At 40.4% G+C, this 16,809-nt stretch overlaps 1 protein-coding gene across 1 annotated transcript; it reads left to right on the top strand.

Annotated features, from left to right (window-relative positions):
* The first annotated feature begins 12 nt into the window (after nucleotides 1-12).
* Nucleotides 13-16,523, top strand: TOX4 (TOX high mobility group box family member 4). Its single transcript, XM_004758579.3, has 9 exons — nucleotides 13-158; nucleotides 368-436; nucleotides 8,172-8,414; nucleotides 9,296-9,556; nucleotides 9,906-10,136; nucleotides 12,089-12,169; nucleotides 12,514-13,257; nucleotides 14,989-15,152; nucleotides 15,787-16,523. Exons 1-9 carry the CDS (start codon nucleotides 153-155, stop codon nucleotides 15,845-15,847), a joined length of 1,860 nt encoding a protein of 619 aa, XP_004758636.1. The 5' UTR covers nucleotides 13-152; the 3' UTR covers nucleotides 15,848-16,523.
* Nucleotides 16,524-16,809: the final 286 nt, after the last annotated feature.

Raw genomic sequence — 16,809 nt, 5'->3', positions numbered from 1 at the left:
CGTCCTCTCGGCCTTCCCGGCAACAGCCCCACGGCGCTCCTTCCAATCAGTGGAGAGCGACGCGCGTCCTTGAGGAAGTGACGGCAGTTCGAGTCCGGTGGGGGCGGTGGGAGCGATGAGGGAACTGAGACGGTGGTAGCCGTTGTGTGAAGATGGAGGTAGGAACCCGAGCGTTAGGAAGGCTGGCGAGAGAGCGCGGCCGACCGAGTCGAAACAGGCGGGAAGCCGGGCGGAGAGGCTGCTGATGGGAGGGGCGAAGGGAGCCGGGTTTGGGAGTGTTGTCAGAATGTCGGGGACAGAATCCTTCGCTCTATGCTAGTTCCCTACTCCCCCTAACTTATCCCCGCGGTTTTCTTTTGGTTTCCAGTTTCCCGGAGGAAATGACAATTACCTGACGATCACAGGGCCCTCGCACCCCTTCCTGTCAGGGGCCGAGGTGAGCACGAGCTGGCGACGCTGGGGGGGCGGGGGGGGGCTGAAGCCGCGGTGGGGTAGGGTGGTGGGGAGGAGAGCGGGGACGCCTGGGCGGGGGCGGGGGGAGGCTGGGAATTAGGGGTGGCGATTGGTGTTCAGAGGACAGTGGCAGCTGCTTCCAGAACCTATGAAGACTAAGGGGAAGGCCCGGGAAGCTGCTGTCATCAGAAAAGCAGGACTTTGGAAAGAGCTAACCCATTTCAGAGTGATTCTGGATTGGAAGACAGGGTGGAATTGTTTCCTTTCATTGGCGAGAAATAACTACAACAAGGTAGGGGTGGGTCACGGCGGGAAGAGATTACTTCAGCTAAAGAAATTGGAGTAAGCGAGGAGTTTCCTTTTAAAGGGTTAACTGTGAACATATGTTCTTCTTGGAACTATCTCTGTTGCAGGGTCTTTGTTTCACTTAAACTTCTACTCAAGGATTTTTTTTTTTTAAGTAGTTATGTTTACCAATAGGCTTGTTTTGCTAATGACAGGATGAAAGGAAATAGTTGCTAGAAAACATGGAGTTGAGTACATGTGTTTGTTTGCCAGTGACTCAAGAGTTTGGGCAGGTTACTTCACCTTTGTATGTCACAGATTCTCTAGCTGTCAAATGGCTGTAAAAATAGTTTCTTATGATGTGTAGTAGAAGTAATGGTTATGATGAGGTACTTTAGTATCTGTGAAAAAGCTTTGCTTCAAATATTGTCGTAATATAGACACAAATCACTTATTTAGGCAGGGTGAAATAGTAAGATTTGGAACAAAAAATAAATTTCCTGGTCTTTGAAAAACTTGTCTTGAGCTTTCTAGAATTTGGGGTTTTTTTGAGAATTTTTAGTACTTTTTTTTCCCCTAAAGTGATGTGAAGCACTTGCATCAGTTGTTTTTGTTTTTTGTCCTAAGAATTCTCAGTTGCTGTTGAGTAGGTTTATCCTGTATTAAACCTTAACATTTTCATGGATGAGAATTAGATTGAAAAGGGACAATTGATAGTTTGATTTCTTTATTGCCATTATTGGTTATTGTTATTCTCTTAAGGAAGGGAAGGTGTGGCTCAAATGAACAACAAATCTATAAATTATATAAAACTAAATCTCTTTGATGCTTTCCAGTCTCGTTGCCATTTTCTTCTGAATGCTATCTCCATGATTTAATTTCATTATTTGGAGTGTTACAAATCTCACATCGACCTTATCCACATGAATGTGCATCATTGCCAATTTCTTTTTTTCGTTTTTTAAAAAAATATTTATTTATTTATTTGACAGAGACACAGCAAGAGAAAGAACACAGACAGGGGGAGTGGGAGAGAGAGAAGCAGGCTTCTCACTGAGCAGGGAGCCAGATGTGGGACTCAATCCCAGGACCCTGGGATCATGACCTGAGCCAAAGGCAGATGCTTAAGGACTAAGCCACCCAGGCGCCCCTCACTGCCAATTTCTTCTGAATCAGATTTAAATTTAGAGTGTGGTAAATTTCACACTGGCCTCATAAAGAAACTCTCCAGGTTTGAGTCTATCCTTTTTGTGTGTGTTTTTATAACTTGAAGAAATTAAAAAACAAAACAACAACAAACAATTTTGCCAGGAAGCTCACACCTAAATTTCAGTGTCTTCCTTTAGCTTAGGTCTTTGTTGTTGCTAACAATTTTTCTCATTATAACTTCACCGTCCCTTCCCCTCTTTTTTTTTTTTTTCGCTTTTGACCTTTATTTCAATTGGTTTGTGGTTTTTGTTGTGCTTGGTCTTATTGTGAACCACCTCCAATATAACTTAGAACTAGGTAAAGGTGATATTAAGTTTTTCTTTTAGAAAAAGTGATATTTTGGGGCGCCTAGGTGGCTCAGTGGGTGAAGCCACTGCCTTCGGCTTGGGTCATGATCTCAGGGTCCTGGGATCGAGTCCCGAGTTGGGCTCTCTGCTCAGCAGGGGGCCTGCTTCCCTTCCTCTCTCTCTGCCTGCCTCTCTGCCTACTTGTGATCTCTCTCTGTCAAATAAATAAATAAAATCTTAAAAAAAAGAAAAAGAAAAAGTGATATTTAGAGTTTCCTTGCAAGAAATAAAAGATAGATGTCTAAAAATGCTAATAATTGAAAAACTGGAGTTCATTGAAATTAGAAATGTATTTTCATCAAAAGACATCATCAAGAAATTAAATAGGTACACCATAGACTGGGAGAAGATATTTTAATACACATACCTGACACATACTCAGGATATATAAAATACTTGTAGAGTAAAAAATCCAATTTAAAAATGGGCAGAAGATTTGAACACACACTTCACAAAAGAGGGTATCCAGATGAAAGAGTGTCATCATCACTCATCAGGGGAATACCAGTTAAATTATAACGAGCATGACTATGTACCCAGTAGAATGGCTAAAATTAAAAGCACAATTACAAGATTTTGCAAGGATTCATATAACTCTTAACCATTCTGATTGAAGTGTAAATTGATTCAATTACTTTGGAAAACTAACAGTATCTGCTAAAAATGAACATATACCTACCCTGGGACCCAGCAGTTCTACTCCTGGATGTAAACATGAGAGAACTGAGTGCATATATTCACCAAAAACATGTATGTTCACAGCAACTTTACTCATAATAGCTAAGCACTGGAAACAACCCAAATGTCTCTAAACTGGTACATTTGTAAAAAGAGATACTACATAGCCATAAAAAAGAATATGAACTACTAATAAATGTACCTTGGGTGATTGCAAAAATATATTAGCATGCCTGGGTGGCTCAGTTGGTTGAGCGTCTGCTTTTGGCTCAGGTCATGATCCCAGTGGCCTGGGATCAAGGCCCACATCAGGCTCCTTGCTCAGTGGGAAGCCTGCTTCTCCCTCTGCCTGACACTCCGCCTGCTTGTGCATGCACTCGCTGTCTCTCTCTCTCTCTGACAAATAAATTAAAAATCTGAAATGTATGTATAATATATATGTGATAGATAGATAATATATATGTGATAGATCACATATATATTATACATACATTTCAGATTTTTAATTTGAAAAAAGCCTGACATAAAAGAGTAGACACTATATAAGTTCATTTTTTTTTTAAATAAATATAGGGAATAGACGATGTGAAACTATGGTAATAAAAAGTCAGAATAGTGGCACCTGTTATGAAAAGGAGAGAATATTGACTGGGAAGGAGTATGACAGAATCTTTACAGTGATGGAAAAGTTCTCTATCTTTGATCTGGGTGATGGTTAATTGGATGTTTACATATGTAAAAATTCTTTGAGCTATACACTTTACTAAAAATTTCTAAGGAGTAAGTATCCAGAGAGGAATGCTTAAGATGTGTTATAGCATTGCTTGAGACAGGGAAGTTGTACTGTCTGAAGGGAGTTTAATCTTTCTGTTTTCCTCATTCTTATTGGCTCTTATACAATGATACTGTGCTTTCAGCACTTTCAGGAAATAATATGACGATACCTATTTTTAATTAGGAAAAGTACTTATAATGTTAGAACCAGTTAATTATTTCCAGCTAAATAGTTAAAATGTTCACTATAGCATTTTTTAAAGAAGAACAACAGATTATCTTAATGACCCATTGTACCAGTGTAATAGGAGTAAATAGGTATTAGATTAAAATAAATTTCTTTAAAATGAGTAATTTACACAAAGTATTTAAAGAAATACTGGGTTGTATGTTTTGGCATGGGGAAATAGGAAAAGAGGGAAATCATATTTTTGTTTTGTTTTGTTTCATTCTCTAAATAGCTGAGCATCCTTGTTTATAAACTGTAATTCCCAAATTGTTTCCTTCCTTAAAAATGCCCAGTATTTAACAGAGAAGGAAAAGAAGCCTTAATGAGACGGTAGCTACATCATCTTGTTTTCTCCTGGGTCAAAATCACTTATTTTTACCTGATTATCTGCTATAGTTTTATATGTGGTAGAGTATGATCTAGTTATGTAGCAGACCCACTAAAATAAAATAACTAGATATTCATTATTGGTTTTCCCTCCATAATCATTTGTGGTAATAAAAGAGCTTTAGAGTGAATCTGGTGTGTGTTCTAGCCTGTATTTTACCCTCTGTATTCTTGATCATTGCTATTACTTTACTTAGGGAAGAAACAAATAAGCAAATCACCCCCCCCCCAACAACTTTAAAGCTATGGATACTGAATAACAAATCTGTTTCCACATTCCAGGGGGTGGTGCATAGAAAGAGTGCCTTGTTAATTTGATACAATGGAATCTCTGCATGTCTGAGTTTTTAGTGTAGTCCATGAGAACACTCCAGATGGTTTATGAAGGGTAGTCCTTTGCAGAACACTGGTCTCTTGTTTTGGATATGAATTTTTACTTTTTCTGTTCTCTTTACCAAATAGTATCATTTTCATATCTTGGCAGAGCTGCTTTTTGTTCTGCTAAGCAGAAAAGGATAGGCATCTTTTGCTTTGTCAAAACATTCTGTATCTTATAAAAATTGAAAACTAATATCATACAACTATTTTTTTTACATTTCTTTGCATTCTTTTTTTTTTTTAATTTTTTAATTTTATATTTTTATCCCCAGGGGTACAGGTCTGTGAATTGCCAGGTTTACAAACTTCACAGCTCTCACCATAGCACATACCCTCCCCAATGTCCATAACCCCACCCCCCTTCTCCCAACCCCCCTCCCCGCAGCAACCCTCAGTCTGTTTTGTGAGATTAAGAGTCACTTGTGGTTTGTCTCCCTCCCAATCCCATCTTGTTTCATTTATTCTTCTCCTACCCCCTTAATACAACTATTTTTTTTTCAAAGATTTTATTTATTTGAGAGAGATGAGAGAGTGAGAGTCCAAGAAGCAGACTCCCTGCTGAGCAGAGAGCCTGATGGGGGGCTCGATCCCAGGACCCTGAGATCATGACTTGAGCCGAAGGCAGAGGCTTTAACCCACTGAGCCACCCAGGCACACCTATCATACAACTATTAAATCTATTACAGTAAATGTTTACCCTGATCCTTTTTCCCATCCCCATAACTTTGTTTGCATGAAAATTTGGTAGAAATATTTGTCCTCTCTTGAAAAATCGCACATGAACCTAAACTGAAATTTCAGAAAGAGTCACGAACCTCAAATTCAGAACTTTCACACAAGAATCATGAGCTGTGTACTGAGAAGAGTTCAGTTATTGGGAAGATTTTTAGTTTTTCCCATCAAGAACTGCTTGCTCCTGTTCCTTGTACCACTCTAATGTCACATCTCACATAACTACCAAATTTTTTACCATGTTAAGTAAAATAGTAAGGATCTTGGAAGAAGGAAAATGTAGAAATGAAGCAAGAAAGATATATATATATCTTGCTTCATATAATATATATATTATATATATATAATATATATATATATCTTTTTTGTCTTGTAGGAAACTTTTTTCAGTTTGCCAATGTGATTCAGAGAGATTAGGCATTTCACAGACATACCTTTTTTCTCCCTAGTTTCTGCCAGCTGGAAATTTGTTTCTAGCAATGTCTTCATTAAAATAAAAATGGTGGAGCATCTGGCTGGCTCAGTCAGAAGAGCAGGCGACTATCTTGACCTTGGGGCTGTGAGTTCAAGCCCCATGTTGGGTGTAGAAATTACATAAATAAATAAAACTTAAAAAATAAAGTAAATTTGGGGCGCCTGGGTGGCTCAGTGGGTTAAGCCGCTGCCTTCGGCTCAGGTCATGATCTCAGGGTCCTGGGATCGAGTTCCGCATTGGGCTCTCTGCTCCGCAGGGAGCCTGCTTCCCTCTCTCTCTCTCTCTGCCTGCCTCTCCATCTACTTGTGATTTCTCTCTGTCAAATAAATAAATAAAATCTAAAAAAAAAATTTTTTTTAAAGTTAAAAAAAATAAAGTAAATTTGGTGATTTTTTTTTTAAGATTTTATTTATTCATTTAAGAGAGAGCACACTTGGGACGCCTGGGTGCCTCATTTGGTTAAGCAGCTGCCTTCGGCTCAGGTCATGATCCCAGCGTCCTGGGATCGAGTCCCACATCGGGCTCCTTGCTCGTCAGGGAGCCTGCTTCTCCCTCTGCCTCTGCCTGCCATTCTGTCTGCCTGTGCTCGCTCTCTCTCTGATAAATTAAAAAAAAAAAAAAGAGAGAGAGAGCACAAGCAGGGGGAGAGGAAGAACCAGACTCCCCGCTGACCTGGGAGCCTGACATGGGGCTCCATCCTAGGAACTAGAGATCACCTCCTGAGCTGAAGGCAGAAGCTTAACCATCTGAGCCACCTAGGTGCCCCTAAATATGGCGATATTAATGAGACCCTTTCTGGACCTATAATAACCTTGAGGAACTAACTCTTAAAGAATGCAGTGTTTAATCATGGGGGGGAAATGTGGGTAATTACTGAATTTGGTCTGAATCAGTTGATATTTACTATACCATTGTGATAGGTTGACTGAATTTAAAGTTTCTAAAATTCTAATTATCTATAACTGATTACCAGGTCATAAATTAATAATAATTAGGATGTTAACATTATTATAGCAATGATTAATAGTTATTAAAATAACAATATAAGGAGAGTACTGTTACAACTCTCATTTTATAGATGAGGAAGACCCCTTCAGAGTCCTTTAGTAATTGACAGAGTTGGAACTTGAACCCATACATCTCTGACATCAAAGTCTCTTGCAAAGTCTTATAAGAGATAATGCTCTTGCTACAGATGTTGCCATTTTAGTTTTTTAGTGTCAAAAAGGAACTGTAGCATTTACTGTCAGACGTTGGTCTTTTAGCTCCATGAATGTTCACCCCTTCCGTATAGAACGATTCTGTTACTGTAGTTGAATTCAAGGAAGGAATTGGGTTTTATGGCTAGCTGGAGTAATCTTTTTCTTCCTCTGTTGCAGAAAAGGCTCTGTGAGAGCAAGACTAAGAAAGTTAGAGAACCAGTTTGCCTTTTGGCTGTAGCTCTTAATGAAGATTTTTCTGCTCAGTATTAACCTTGACATTGTTGGGTTTTCCAAAAATGCTGTACAAATGGTAACCTTATTTCTTGTTAATGTCATGATTTCTAAGATGGAATTCTTAAGTGTAGATACCTTAGAAGAGGATATTGTTCCTATGACAGTACCTTTTAGAATTTGTGTCAAAGGAACCTAAAAACAGTAATCAAAAAAGTATAATTGGCTGACAATGAATTTCTGTTGTCTAATAGTTCAGGTGTATAACTGCAAAATAACTGTTGTCAATTAGAATGTTTCGTGAGTTTTTAAACATAGTGGGCAAAACAATTTATAAAGACTGGGTCCTTACTAACAGTGCTGAAAAAGAGTCACTCATTAAAACAATAAGCATGATAGGACAACTGAGATGGCAAAGATAAGAAACTGAAAACTGTAATTGATTTTGGCAGCCTTGCATATGCCGTATGACCAAGGCTATTAAGAAGAAGAGCAGTTTAAGGCGGGTGGAGGGTTAGGTGAGCCTGGTGGTGGTTATTAAGGTGGGTATATATTGCATGGAGCATTGGGTGTGGTGCATAAACAATGAATCTTGGAACACTGAAAAAATAAAATTGAAAAAAAAAAAGAGAGGTTTATTTGTGAAATTAAATAGGTCCTAATAAATTGGTAACAAAAATAGGATCCAGAGGTATGCTAAGAAACTCCAGTACCCAGCCATGTTCTCCACTTAGCAGTATGCAGTTCCTCCTCTTAAAACTAACTTTTTTTTCCCTTTTTTCCCCCTACAGACATTCCATACACCAAGCTTGGGAGATGAGGAATTTGAAATCCCACCTATCTCTTTGGATTCTGATCCCTCACTGGCTGTCTCAGATGTGGTTGGCCACTTTGATGACCTGGCAGACCCCTCCTCTTCTCAGGATGGCAGCTTTTCAGCCCAATATGGGGTCCAGACATTGGACATGCCTGTGGGCATGACCCATGGCTTGATGGAGCAGGGCGGGGGGCTCCTGAGTGGGGGCTTGACCATGGTAAGGGGCAAGACATTATCAAATTTACCCAAGCTCCTGGGCTTGGTGGTGGTACGGGAGATAAAAGTGACTCTCTCTTCCCTACTACACTTGGGTATTACTTGGTTCTCATTCTGTGTTTAAAGGCTCACAGGGGAGCCTTCAGGGGAAATGAAGACTTAATTTCCCCTGAAGGATATTTATCATTTGAGTCAATTTTATTTGAAAAATGATTTAAAATTATGAAATGTCCAGTGTTCACCCAGATATGAAAAGGATTGTGATAGGGGAGGGTGTTTTTTTCACCTATAATTGCCATCACATCCTAAGATTAAAATATGTGTAAAGAAAATGTGTGATAGCCGTCATGTTGAGAGTTACTCAAACCCAGGCTGAACCAAATGTATTAATTGTGAATTAGTATGTTATAAATCGGGTGTATTGGGCTTCCAGCACATTTCATCAGTAGCACATCTTCACACTATATTTGGTGCCAAAAATCTCTAACACTGGCCTACTCTTGATTGCCTGTGTGTTGCAATTTTAAAAACCATTATTGTAGGAGAGTACAGGAAGGAAGTTTTTCTTTACCCTGTGAGTCATCACTACCTCCAGATTACTGAATAATTTATTTGTCCTTTCAACTTGTCCATAATTAAAACTTCTCTGGTTATTTTTCATTATTTTAGAACAGGCTTTTCAGTACAAAGAAGTTGATTTTAATAATTTCTGTACTTTTTCTAAAAAGCTTAATATACTTTATATAAAGTATTTGATGTTTAGTCTTTAAATGATGATACAGTCTGGGTAAGCAAAGGTTATAAACTGTCCTGAATTCAGTGGGGGGAAAGAGTGGTGTTTTTTAATATTTAGTGTTTAATTAGTCCTTCTGCTTCTCTCAGGACTTGGACCATTCTATAGGAACTCAGTATAGTGCCAACCCACCTGTTACAATTGATGTACCAATGACAGACATGACATCTGGCTTGATGGGGCATAGCCAGTTGACCACCATTGATCAGTCAGAACTGAGTTCTCAACTTGGTTTGAGCTTAGGGGGTGGCACCATCTTGCCACCTGCCCAGTCACCTGAGGATCGTCTTTCAACCACCCCTTCACCTACTAGTTCACTTCATGAGGATGGTGTTGAGGATTTCCGGAGGGTGAGGCATTCCCTGCCAAAATCAAATCTGCCATCATATTCTGGGATAAAACTCTTGGCATACAGAGCCTACTCAGTATTATTTGCTCCTGCCCTGCCATCTCCTCTGCTTTTTTCTGGGTATGGGGTCCTGCCTCTCAATCTACAGTTTATAATGCTTTTCCCAATCCCCATTCTAATTGGTCCTCACATACTTTACTAATGTCTTAATCCTATTGCCTTTTTAGCATTTCTGAAAATTCCATCCATGTGCCTAGTTAGTTCCCCCACATAAAAGTCCTTTTCTTACAGTTCTCCAGACATGACACTTCCTTCTTTCCTTTTGTAATCCTCTGTTTTCTCCCTTGCAGCAACTTCCCAGCCAGAAGACAGTTGTGGTGGAAGCAGGAAAAAAGCAGAAGGCCCCAAAGAAGAGAAAAAAGAAAGACCCTAATGAACCTCAGAAGCCAGTTTCAGCATATGCTTTATTCTTCCGTGATACACAGGCTGCCATCAAGGGACAGAATCCCAATGCCACTTTTGGGGAGGTTTCAAAAATTGTGGCCTCCATGTGGGATAGTCTTGGAGAGGAGCAAAAACAGGTGAACAAAAACATGGAGGGACTAGTGGGTAGTGAATGTCCTAGAAGTTTTTAAGTAAGGGGATAAAAAACTTAAGTTTTCTTTTAACTTTTTAAGTTCTTATTTAATATCTTTTTTTAAAAGATTTTATTTATTTGACAGCACAAGCAGGCAGAGTAGCAGGCAGAGGGAGAGGAAGTAGTAGACTCGCCGCTGAGGAAGGAGCCTGACTCAGGGCTCGATCCCAGGACTCTGGGATCATGACCTGAGCCAAAGGCAGTCACTTAACCAACTGAGCCACCCAGGTGCCCCCAGTATCAACTCTTTTTAAGTAGCATTCACATAACATACTTTGCCTTAAAAGTTATAGCCATCCACTGAATCCAGAATGCACATCTAAAAGTTATTAACAATGTTTATAAAAACACTGAAATCTAATTTAAACACCATTTTTTACATTTTTTACATTTTTACATTTTACAACATCTGTAAAATTAGGCCATTCCTTGTAAATTGCATCTCTAAGATCTACTAGCCTCAGTCTGAATTTAGACTTTAGTTTATGGTTTTCTTATTGTCCTAGTATAAACTTAAAAACTATAGTTAACTCTCTAAATTTAATATGGATTTAAAAAATAGGGGCACCTGGGTGGCTCAGTTGGCTTAAGCATCCAAATCTTGGTTTCAGCTCAGGTCATGATCTCAGGATCATGAGATTGAATCCCACCTTGGGCTCCACACTTTGTGTGAAGCCTCCTTAAGATTCTTTCTCTCCCTTTCTCCCCCCCCCCGCCCCTCCCTCACTTCTATTACTCTCTCCTTTGTTCTAAAGAAAGAAAGAAAGATTATACCATGTAAAGATACAATACAATTAATACCGAAGATGGCTATAGTTAACATTGCCTTTGACTCCCCAGGTCTTGGATCAAAGTGAGTCTGCTACTTAATATTTGGAACAAAAAGCTGAAATTTGTAACTTATAGCTTTTATTGCTGCTCAACAGACCACAAATTTAATAGCTTTAAATAGTGGCAGTTTATTGTTTCTCATGATAAAGTGAATTAATTAGATGGGGTTTTTTGTGGTTTTTTTTTTTAAGATTTTATTTGACAGAGATCGCAAGTAGGCAGAGAGGCAGAGAGAGAGATGGGGAAGGAGGCACCCTGCCAAGCAGAAAGCCCGATGCGGGGCTCGATCCCAGGACCCTGAGATCATGACCTGAGCCGAAGTCAGAGGCTAAACCCACTGAGCCACCCAGGTGCCCCGATTAGATGGTTTTTCTGATGCTCTTGCCTGGGCTCATTCTTGTGGTTATAGTCAAATGACAGCTGGTATGGCAAAGTGACCTTGCTCCCATGTGTGACATTTGGTGCTACCTGTTGGCTTTCCTGCTCATTCACATGGCCTCTCATCCTTCAAAAGGCCAGACTGGCTTCCTTATAGCATGGCAGACTTAGAGCAAGGCCTCTCTGTCACTTTAGCCATCTTCTTATGGTCAAAGCAGTTCATAGATCTATCCCAGATTCAAAGGACAGGGAAATAGGTTTCAGCCCTTGATGGAAGAAAAAGTACACAAGATGGGAGGAATTCTTGGGGCCATCATTGCAAATAATTTGCCACATTCTTTAAGGGAAAGTATACTCATTTGACACAGTGACAGGCTAAGCAGACTATTGATTTTATATAGTGTTTGGATCTGAAATTTTTGTTGTTGTTATAAAAGTGGGCATGGGTTGGGGTTAACTCTGGAAGCATCGTTGTTCTGGCTGATTGTTTGACTTTCAGATGCATGGTCACTGTAGAGTCGACTATGGAGACTGTCTTGATTACTAGCTTCCAGAAGTATATTCACTCAAAAGAGTTATGTCAGTATTTAACTGAGATGAACTGTCATTCGTTGATAAGTAATAGAGAATTATTAGTCTTTTCTAGGAGTATGGGGACTTTTTAAACAGTCTCTCCCTTTCCTGTAGGTATATAAGAGGAAAACTGAAGCTGCCAAGAAAGAGTATCTGAAGGCTCTGGCTGCATATAAAGACAATCAAGAATGTCAGGTAAGAGGGCTACTTAAAGCACTAAAAAGATTTTTGGAGCTGTTTATTAGCAATTACAAGAAGTAAATACTACCAAAAACCTGTGGGACCTGATAATTTTATGTTGTATTAAAAGCTTAAAAGTATATAAGAGGTTTCCTATTGTTTCTGTCACAAACCCTACCAGTTCGTCTTTCTGAGTTTATCTCCATTATTTACAATTACCTGCATTGTTTACTCCCAGAGTTCTTTTCTTTCTCCCACTCTGTGATGTATCTTTTCTTGGGAGGTGATAAGAGTGAATATGTTCTGGGGAAGAGAATAAATTTCCCAATGGCTGTCTTTATTTCTTTTGGGTCTTTTAGGCCACTGTGGAAACAGTAGAATTGGATCCAGTGCCACCGTCACAGACTCCTTCTCCACCTCCTATGGCTACTGTTGACCCAGCGTCTCCAGCACCAGCCTCAACAGAGCCCCCTGCCCTCTCCCCTTCCATTGTTGTTAACTCTACTCTTTCCTCATATGTGGCAAACCAGGCATCTTCTGGGGCTGGGGGTCAGCCCAATATCACCAAGTTGATTATTACCAAACAGATGTTGCCCTCTTCTATTACTATGTCTCAAGGAGGGATGGTTACTGTTATCCCAGCCACAGTGGTGACCTCCCGGGGGATCCAACTAGGCCAAACCAGTACAGCCACTATCCAGCCCAGTCAACAAGCCCAAATTGTCACTCGCTCAGTGTTGCAGGCAGCAGCAGCAGCCGCTGCTTCTATGCAACTGCCTCCACCCCGACTTCAACCCCCTCCACTGCAACAGATGCCTCAGCCCCCCACTCAACAGCAGGTGACCATTCTGCAGCAGCCTCCCCCACTTCAGGCCATGCAACAGCCTCCACCTCAGAAAGTTCGAATCAATTTACAGCAACAGCCGCCACCTCTGCAGATCAAGATTGTGCCCCCACCCACTCTGAAAATGCAGACGACCTTAGTCCCACCAGCTGTGGAAAGTAGTCCTGAGCGGCCTGTAAACAACAGCCCCGAGGCCCATACAGTGGAGGAAACTTCTCCTGAGACAATCTGTGAGATGATCACAGATGTAGTTCCTGAGGTGAGCCTATTTTCAAGTCTTTCTCCAGACCAGTGGAAAGGTAGAATTATTTTGGTTGACCCAGTAAAAGTGGGGGTTGGTACTAGCATTTAATGTCTGGCAGCCAGGAGTTCCTGTAATAGGAGTTCCCTGCAACTGTGACTTTTCCTACCCATGATAATCTGTAGTGTTCTTGGTGAGAAACATTTAGGAAGGTGGTCTGTCCCAGACCACTTAACTACACAAAAGTCCTATTGCAGTTCTGCACAAAAGGATACAGCCTGAGCATAGAGCTATTTTTCAGAGGGGTCTATCCAAGGATCCTAAACTTTGGAGATATAAGTTCTTCAGTTTTTCCTACATCTCTGCTGGTTGGCTTAATGTTTTAGGTGGGGGATGGACAGGTTGAAAAAAAATGGTTCATATCATGGAGTCTTTCCAAAGAGACATAAACTGATGCCAGTTACCTAGTTTTAATCTACATGACCAATAATCTCTTTATTTTTTTTTAAGATTTTATTTATTTATTTGACAGAGAAATCACAAGTAGGAAGAGAGAGGCAGGCAGAGAGAGAAGGGGGAAGCAGGCTCCCTGCTGAGAAGAGAGCCCAATGCGGGGCTTGATCCCAGGACCCTGAGATCATGACCTGAGCTGAAGGCATAGGCTTAACCCACTGAGCCACACAGGCAGGCGCCTCACCAATAGTCTTTTTAAATAAAATATGGGCCTGCTTTGAGACTCCAGATCCACAATTAATGAAGCAATCATTTAAAGAAAAATAACCCCTGTCAGCTGGAAACTGTGACCACCCCCCCAAGGTCTTTCCTTTTTTCTTTTTTTTTTTTTTTAAAGATTTTATTTATTTATTTGTCAGAGAGAGAGCGAGCGAGAGCGAGCACAGGCAGACAGAGTGGAAGGCAGAGTCAGAGGGAGAAGCAGGCTCCCCGCGGAGCAAGGAGCCCGATGTGGGACTCGATCCCAGGACGCCGGGATCATGACCTGAGCCGAAGGCAGCTGCCCAACCAACTGAGCCACCCAGGCGTCCCTCTTTCCTTTTTTCTAATGGTGCATTTTATCTTCTCTTAGCCCTCCCAATCCTAGTTGAAGTAAACCAGCCTCTACTCACACCATACTTTGGACATTTTCAGGGGTATTATTCAAGTTTGGAATAAAGTCAGTGATAAGATTAAAATTAAGGAGTACTGGGGCATCTGGGTGGCTCAGTGGATTAAAGTTAAGGAGTACTAGCTAGCATTCCTCCAACTGGAAGAATCTTTGTCAGTCTAAAGCTGCATATAGAGGGGGAAACCAGTAACTCTTTTATAAAAAAAACTCTGCCCCGCTGTGATCTCTGGATGACTCAATTGGTTAAGCACCTGCCTTTAGCTCAGATCATGATCCCAGTGTCCTGGGATTAAGTCCCATATTGGGCCCCTTGCTCAGCAGGGAGCCTGCTTCTCCCTCTGCCTGCTGTGGTCCCTGCTTGTGCTCTGACAAATCACATCTTTAAAAAAAAAAAAAAGGTGGAGGGCACCTGGGTGACTCAGTTGTGGGCATCTGTCTTCAGCTCAGGTCATGATCCCAGAGTCCTGGGATCGAGCCCCACATTGTACTCCCTGCTTGGTGGGGAGCCTGCTTCTCCCTCCCTCTGCCCCTGCTTGTGTTCCCTCTCTGCCAAATAAATAAAATTTTAAAAACCCAAAGTAAGTAGCAATCTAATTTGTCTTTTTGGTGCTCTCTTCCTCTCATAGGTTGAGTCTCCTTCTCAAATGGATGTTGAATTGGTGAGTGGGTCTCCTGTGACACTCTCACCCCAGCCTCGATGTGTGAGGTCCGGTTGTGAGAACCCTCCCGTTGTGAGTAAGGACTGGGACAATGAGTACTGCAGCAATGAATGTGTGGTAAAGCACTGCAGGTGAGCTTTTAGTTTCCCCTTCTTACAATTCAGGTACTCCTAAATTAATCCTGAGTATATAATCAGCATCACCTGACCTTAGGTAGACTAGATTGCTTTATGTGTATCTGATTATAGAGACTAGAAAAGCTTCCTCTGCTTAAAAAGAGCTTACATTTGCCTCATAGACAAAGATGACGTAATCAGCAGTTTTTGCTTTTTGATTACATTACATTCAGTTACATATGCTCTTTTAAAAATATTTTAACACCTTAAGCTGTTAGTGACTATAGATATTAGCTTAGCTTCTCTCCTTAGCACAAATCTAGCTACTCAAGGAATTAGAATTTGAGCAGGACCATTATGCTAAGTGTGACAGGAGAAGGAAGGGGTGGGTGGTAGAGGCAAGAGAAGTTCTGAAGATTTTGTCCATCTCCCCAATTTTCCTGGAATTTATCTCTATATATGAAAGTATTGGTATTTTCCTAAGTCAAATCTGCTTCAGTAAATCAGGACTGCTAAACTTAAGACCCACTGCTCGTAAATTCATACTGAGTGATATCATTTCATCTTAATGGAGCTATTTAATATTTAAGACAGAGTTCCAAAAGACTAGGATATAATTCTAAGTTTATGTGTATCTCTTCTCTCTTAGGGATGTCTTCTTGGCCTGGGTGGCTTCTAGAAATTCAAACACAGTGGTATTTGTGAAGTAGTCCTTCCTGTTCTCCAAGCCAGTCAAGACTTATCTGCTGGAAACATGTCTAAGAGCCTCTTTTTTAAAAAAAAAAAGCTGGGCTTCTGGTAGTGCCTGATTTCAACCCATGATGGTCCTTCATGCTTCTTCCCTTTTCTGTCTCTTCATGAGGGGCCATACTTTGGAGCAAGGCTATTGAGTTTGCTATAATCTGGAACTGCTTTTTACTTTAAAGTACAGAGATACCAGTGATAATAGCAGAGGAAAGGGTGAAGGGAATATGAACAAGCAGAATATAGGTGGTGCTGGTGGGGGGTTGTTTGAAGAAACTCGGGATAATTGTCATAGGACATGCCTAAACAATTATTAAAATGATGGGAGAATACTCGGTTTTGAACCTAGGCTAAAATGCTGTGTGCATCCATTTTAAAGGGGATGAAAAACTGCATTAAAGGTTATCTCTTAAACAGGAACAACTGCTATCACACATATACATGCTTTGAGAACAAAAGTTTTCAACAGAGCAAGCACCCAGGCTATAGGGAAAATACCATCGCCTGGGGGGGTTCTTATTTATTTCTCTTTTCAAATAATGTTATTTCTGTAGTCCATGATCCTCCTTGGATTTATCACAGTTTATGAGTGTAAAAGGCAGAGTCTATATCCTTAATACAAGAGGTTTTACCAAAGTCTAATGAAGTTGTGTTAGTTGTGTTTGATGAAATATCTTTTTTAAAGTCTAGAGGTGTTTTCACTTACATAATGTATATGCTAATTCTCTGTACACCCTAGGGATGCATTTAAAAAAAGGAAAGATAAGCAAAGCCACATAACTGTAAAAGAGTAAATAAATATTTAGAGCATGTTAGCCCTAATGATGATAACCTTAAGTGAAATCAAATCTTACCTTAAGAAAAGCTGTCCCAGAGAACCCCCTTCTTGATTATGATGTCACGTAGTACTAACTGCTAACCACTTTGA

Source organism: Mustela putorius, unplaced genomic scaffold, assembly GCF_011764305.1.
Source record: "Mustela putorius furo isolate JIRA1106 unplaced genomic scaffold, ASM1176430v1.1 tig00003896_pilon_pilon_pilon, whole genome shotgun sequence".
NCBI classification, from domain to species: Eukaryota; Metazoa; Chordata; class Mammalia; order Carnivora; family Mustelidae; genus Mustela; species Mustela putorius.
Note: the sequence above shows the minus strand (reverse complement) of the source record. Positions and strands in the feature narration are given on the sequence as shown.

What these genes read in the sequence shown, in the direction of transcription:
- TOX4 (XM_004758579.3), top strand. An exon ending in TTGGAGAGGAGCAAAAACAG is followed by an intron (nt 10,137 to 12,088) that starts GTGAACAAAAAC and finishes CCTTTCCTGTAG; the next exon opens with GTATATAAGAGGAAAACTGA. An exon ending in TGTGTGGTAAAGCACTGCAG is followed by an intron (nt 15,153 to 15,786) that starts GTGAGCTTTTAG and finishes CTTCTCTCTTAG; the next exon opens with GGATGTCTTCTTGGCCTGGG.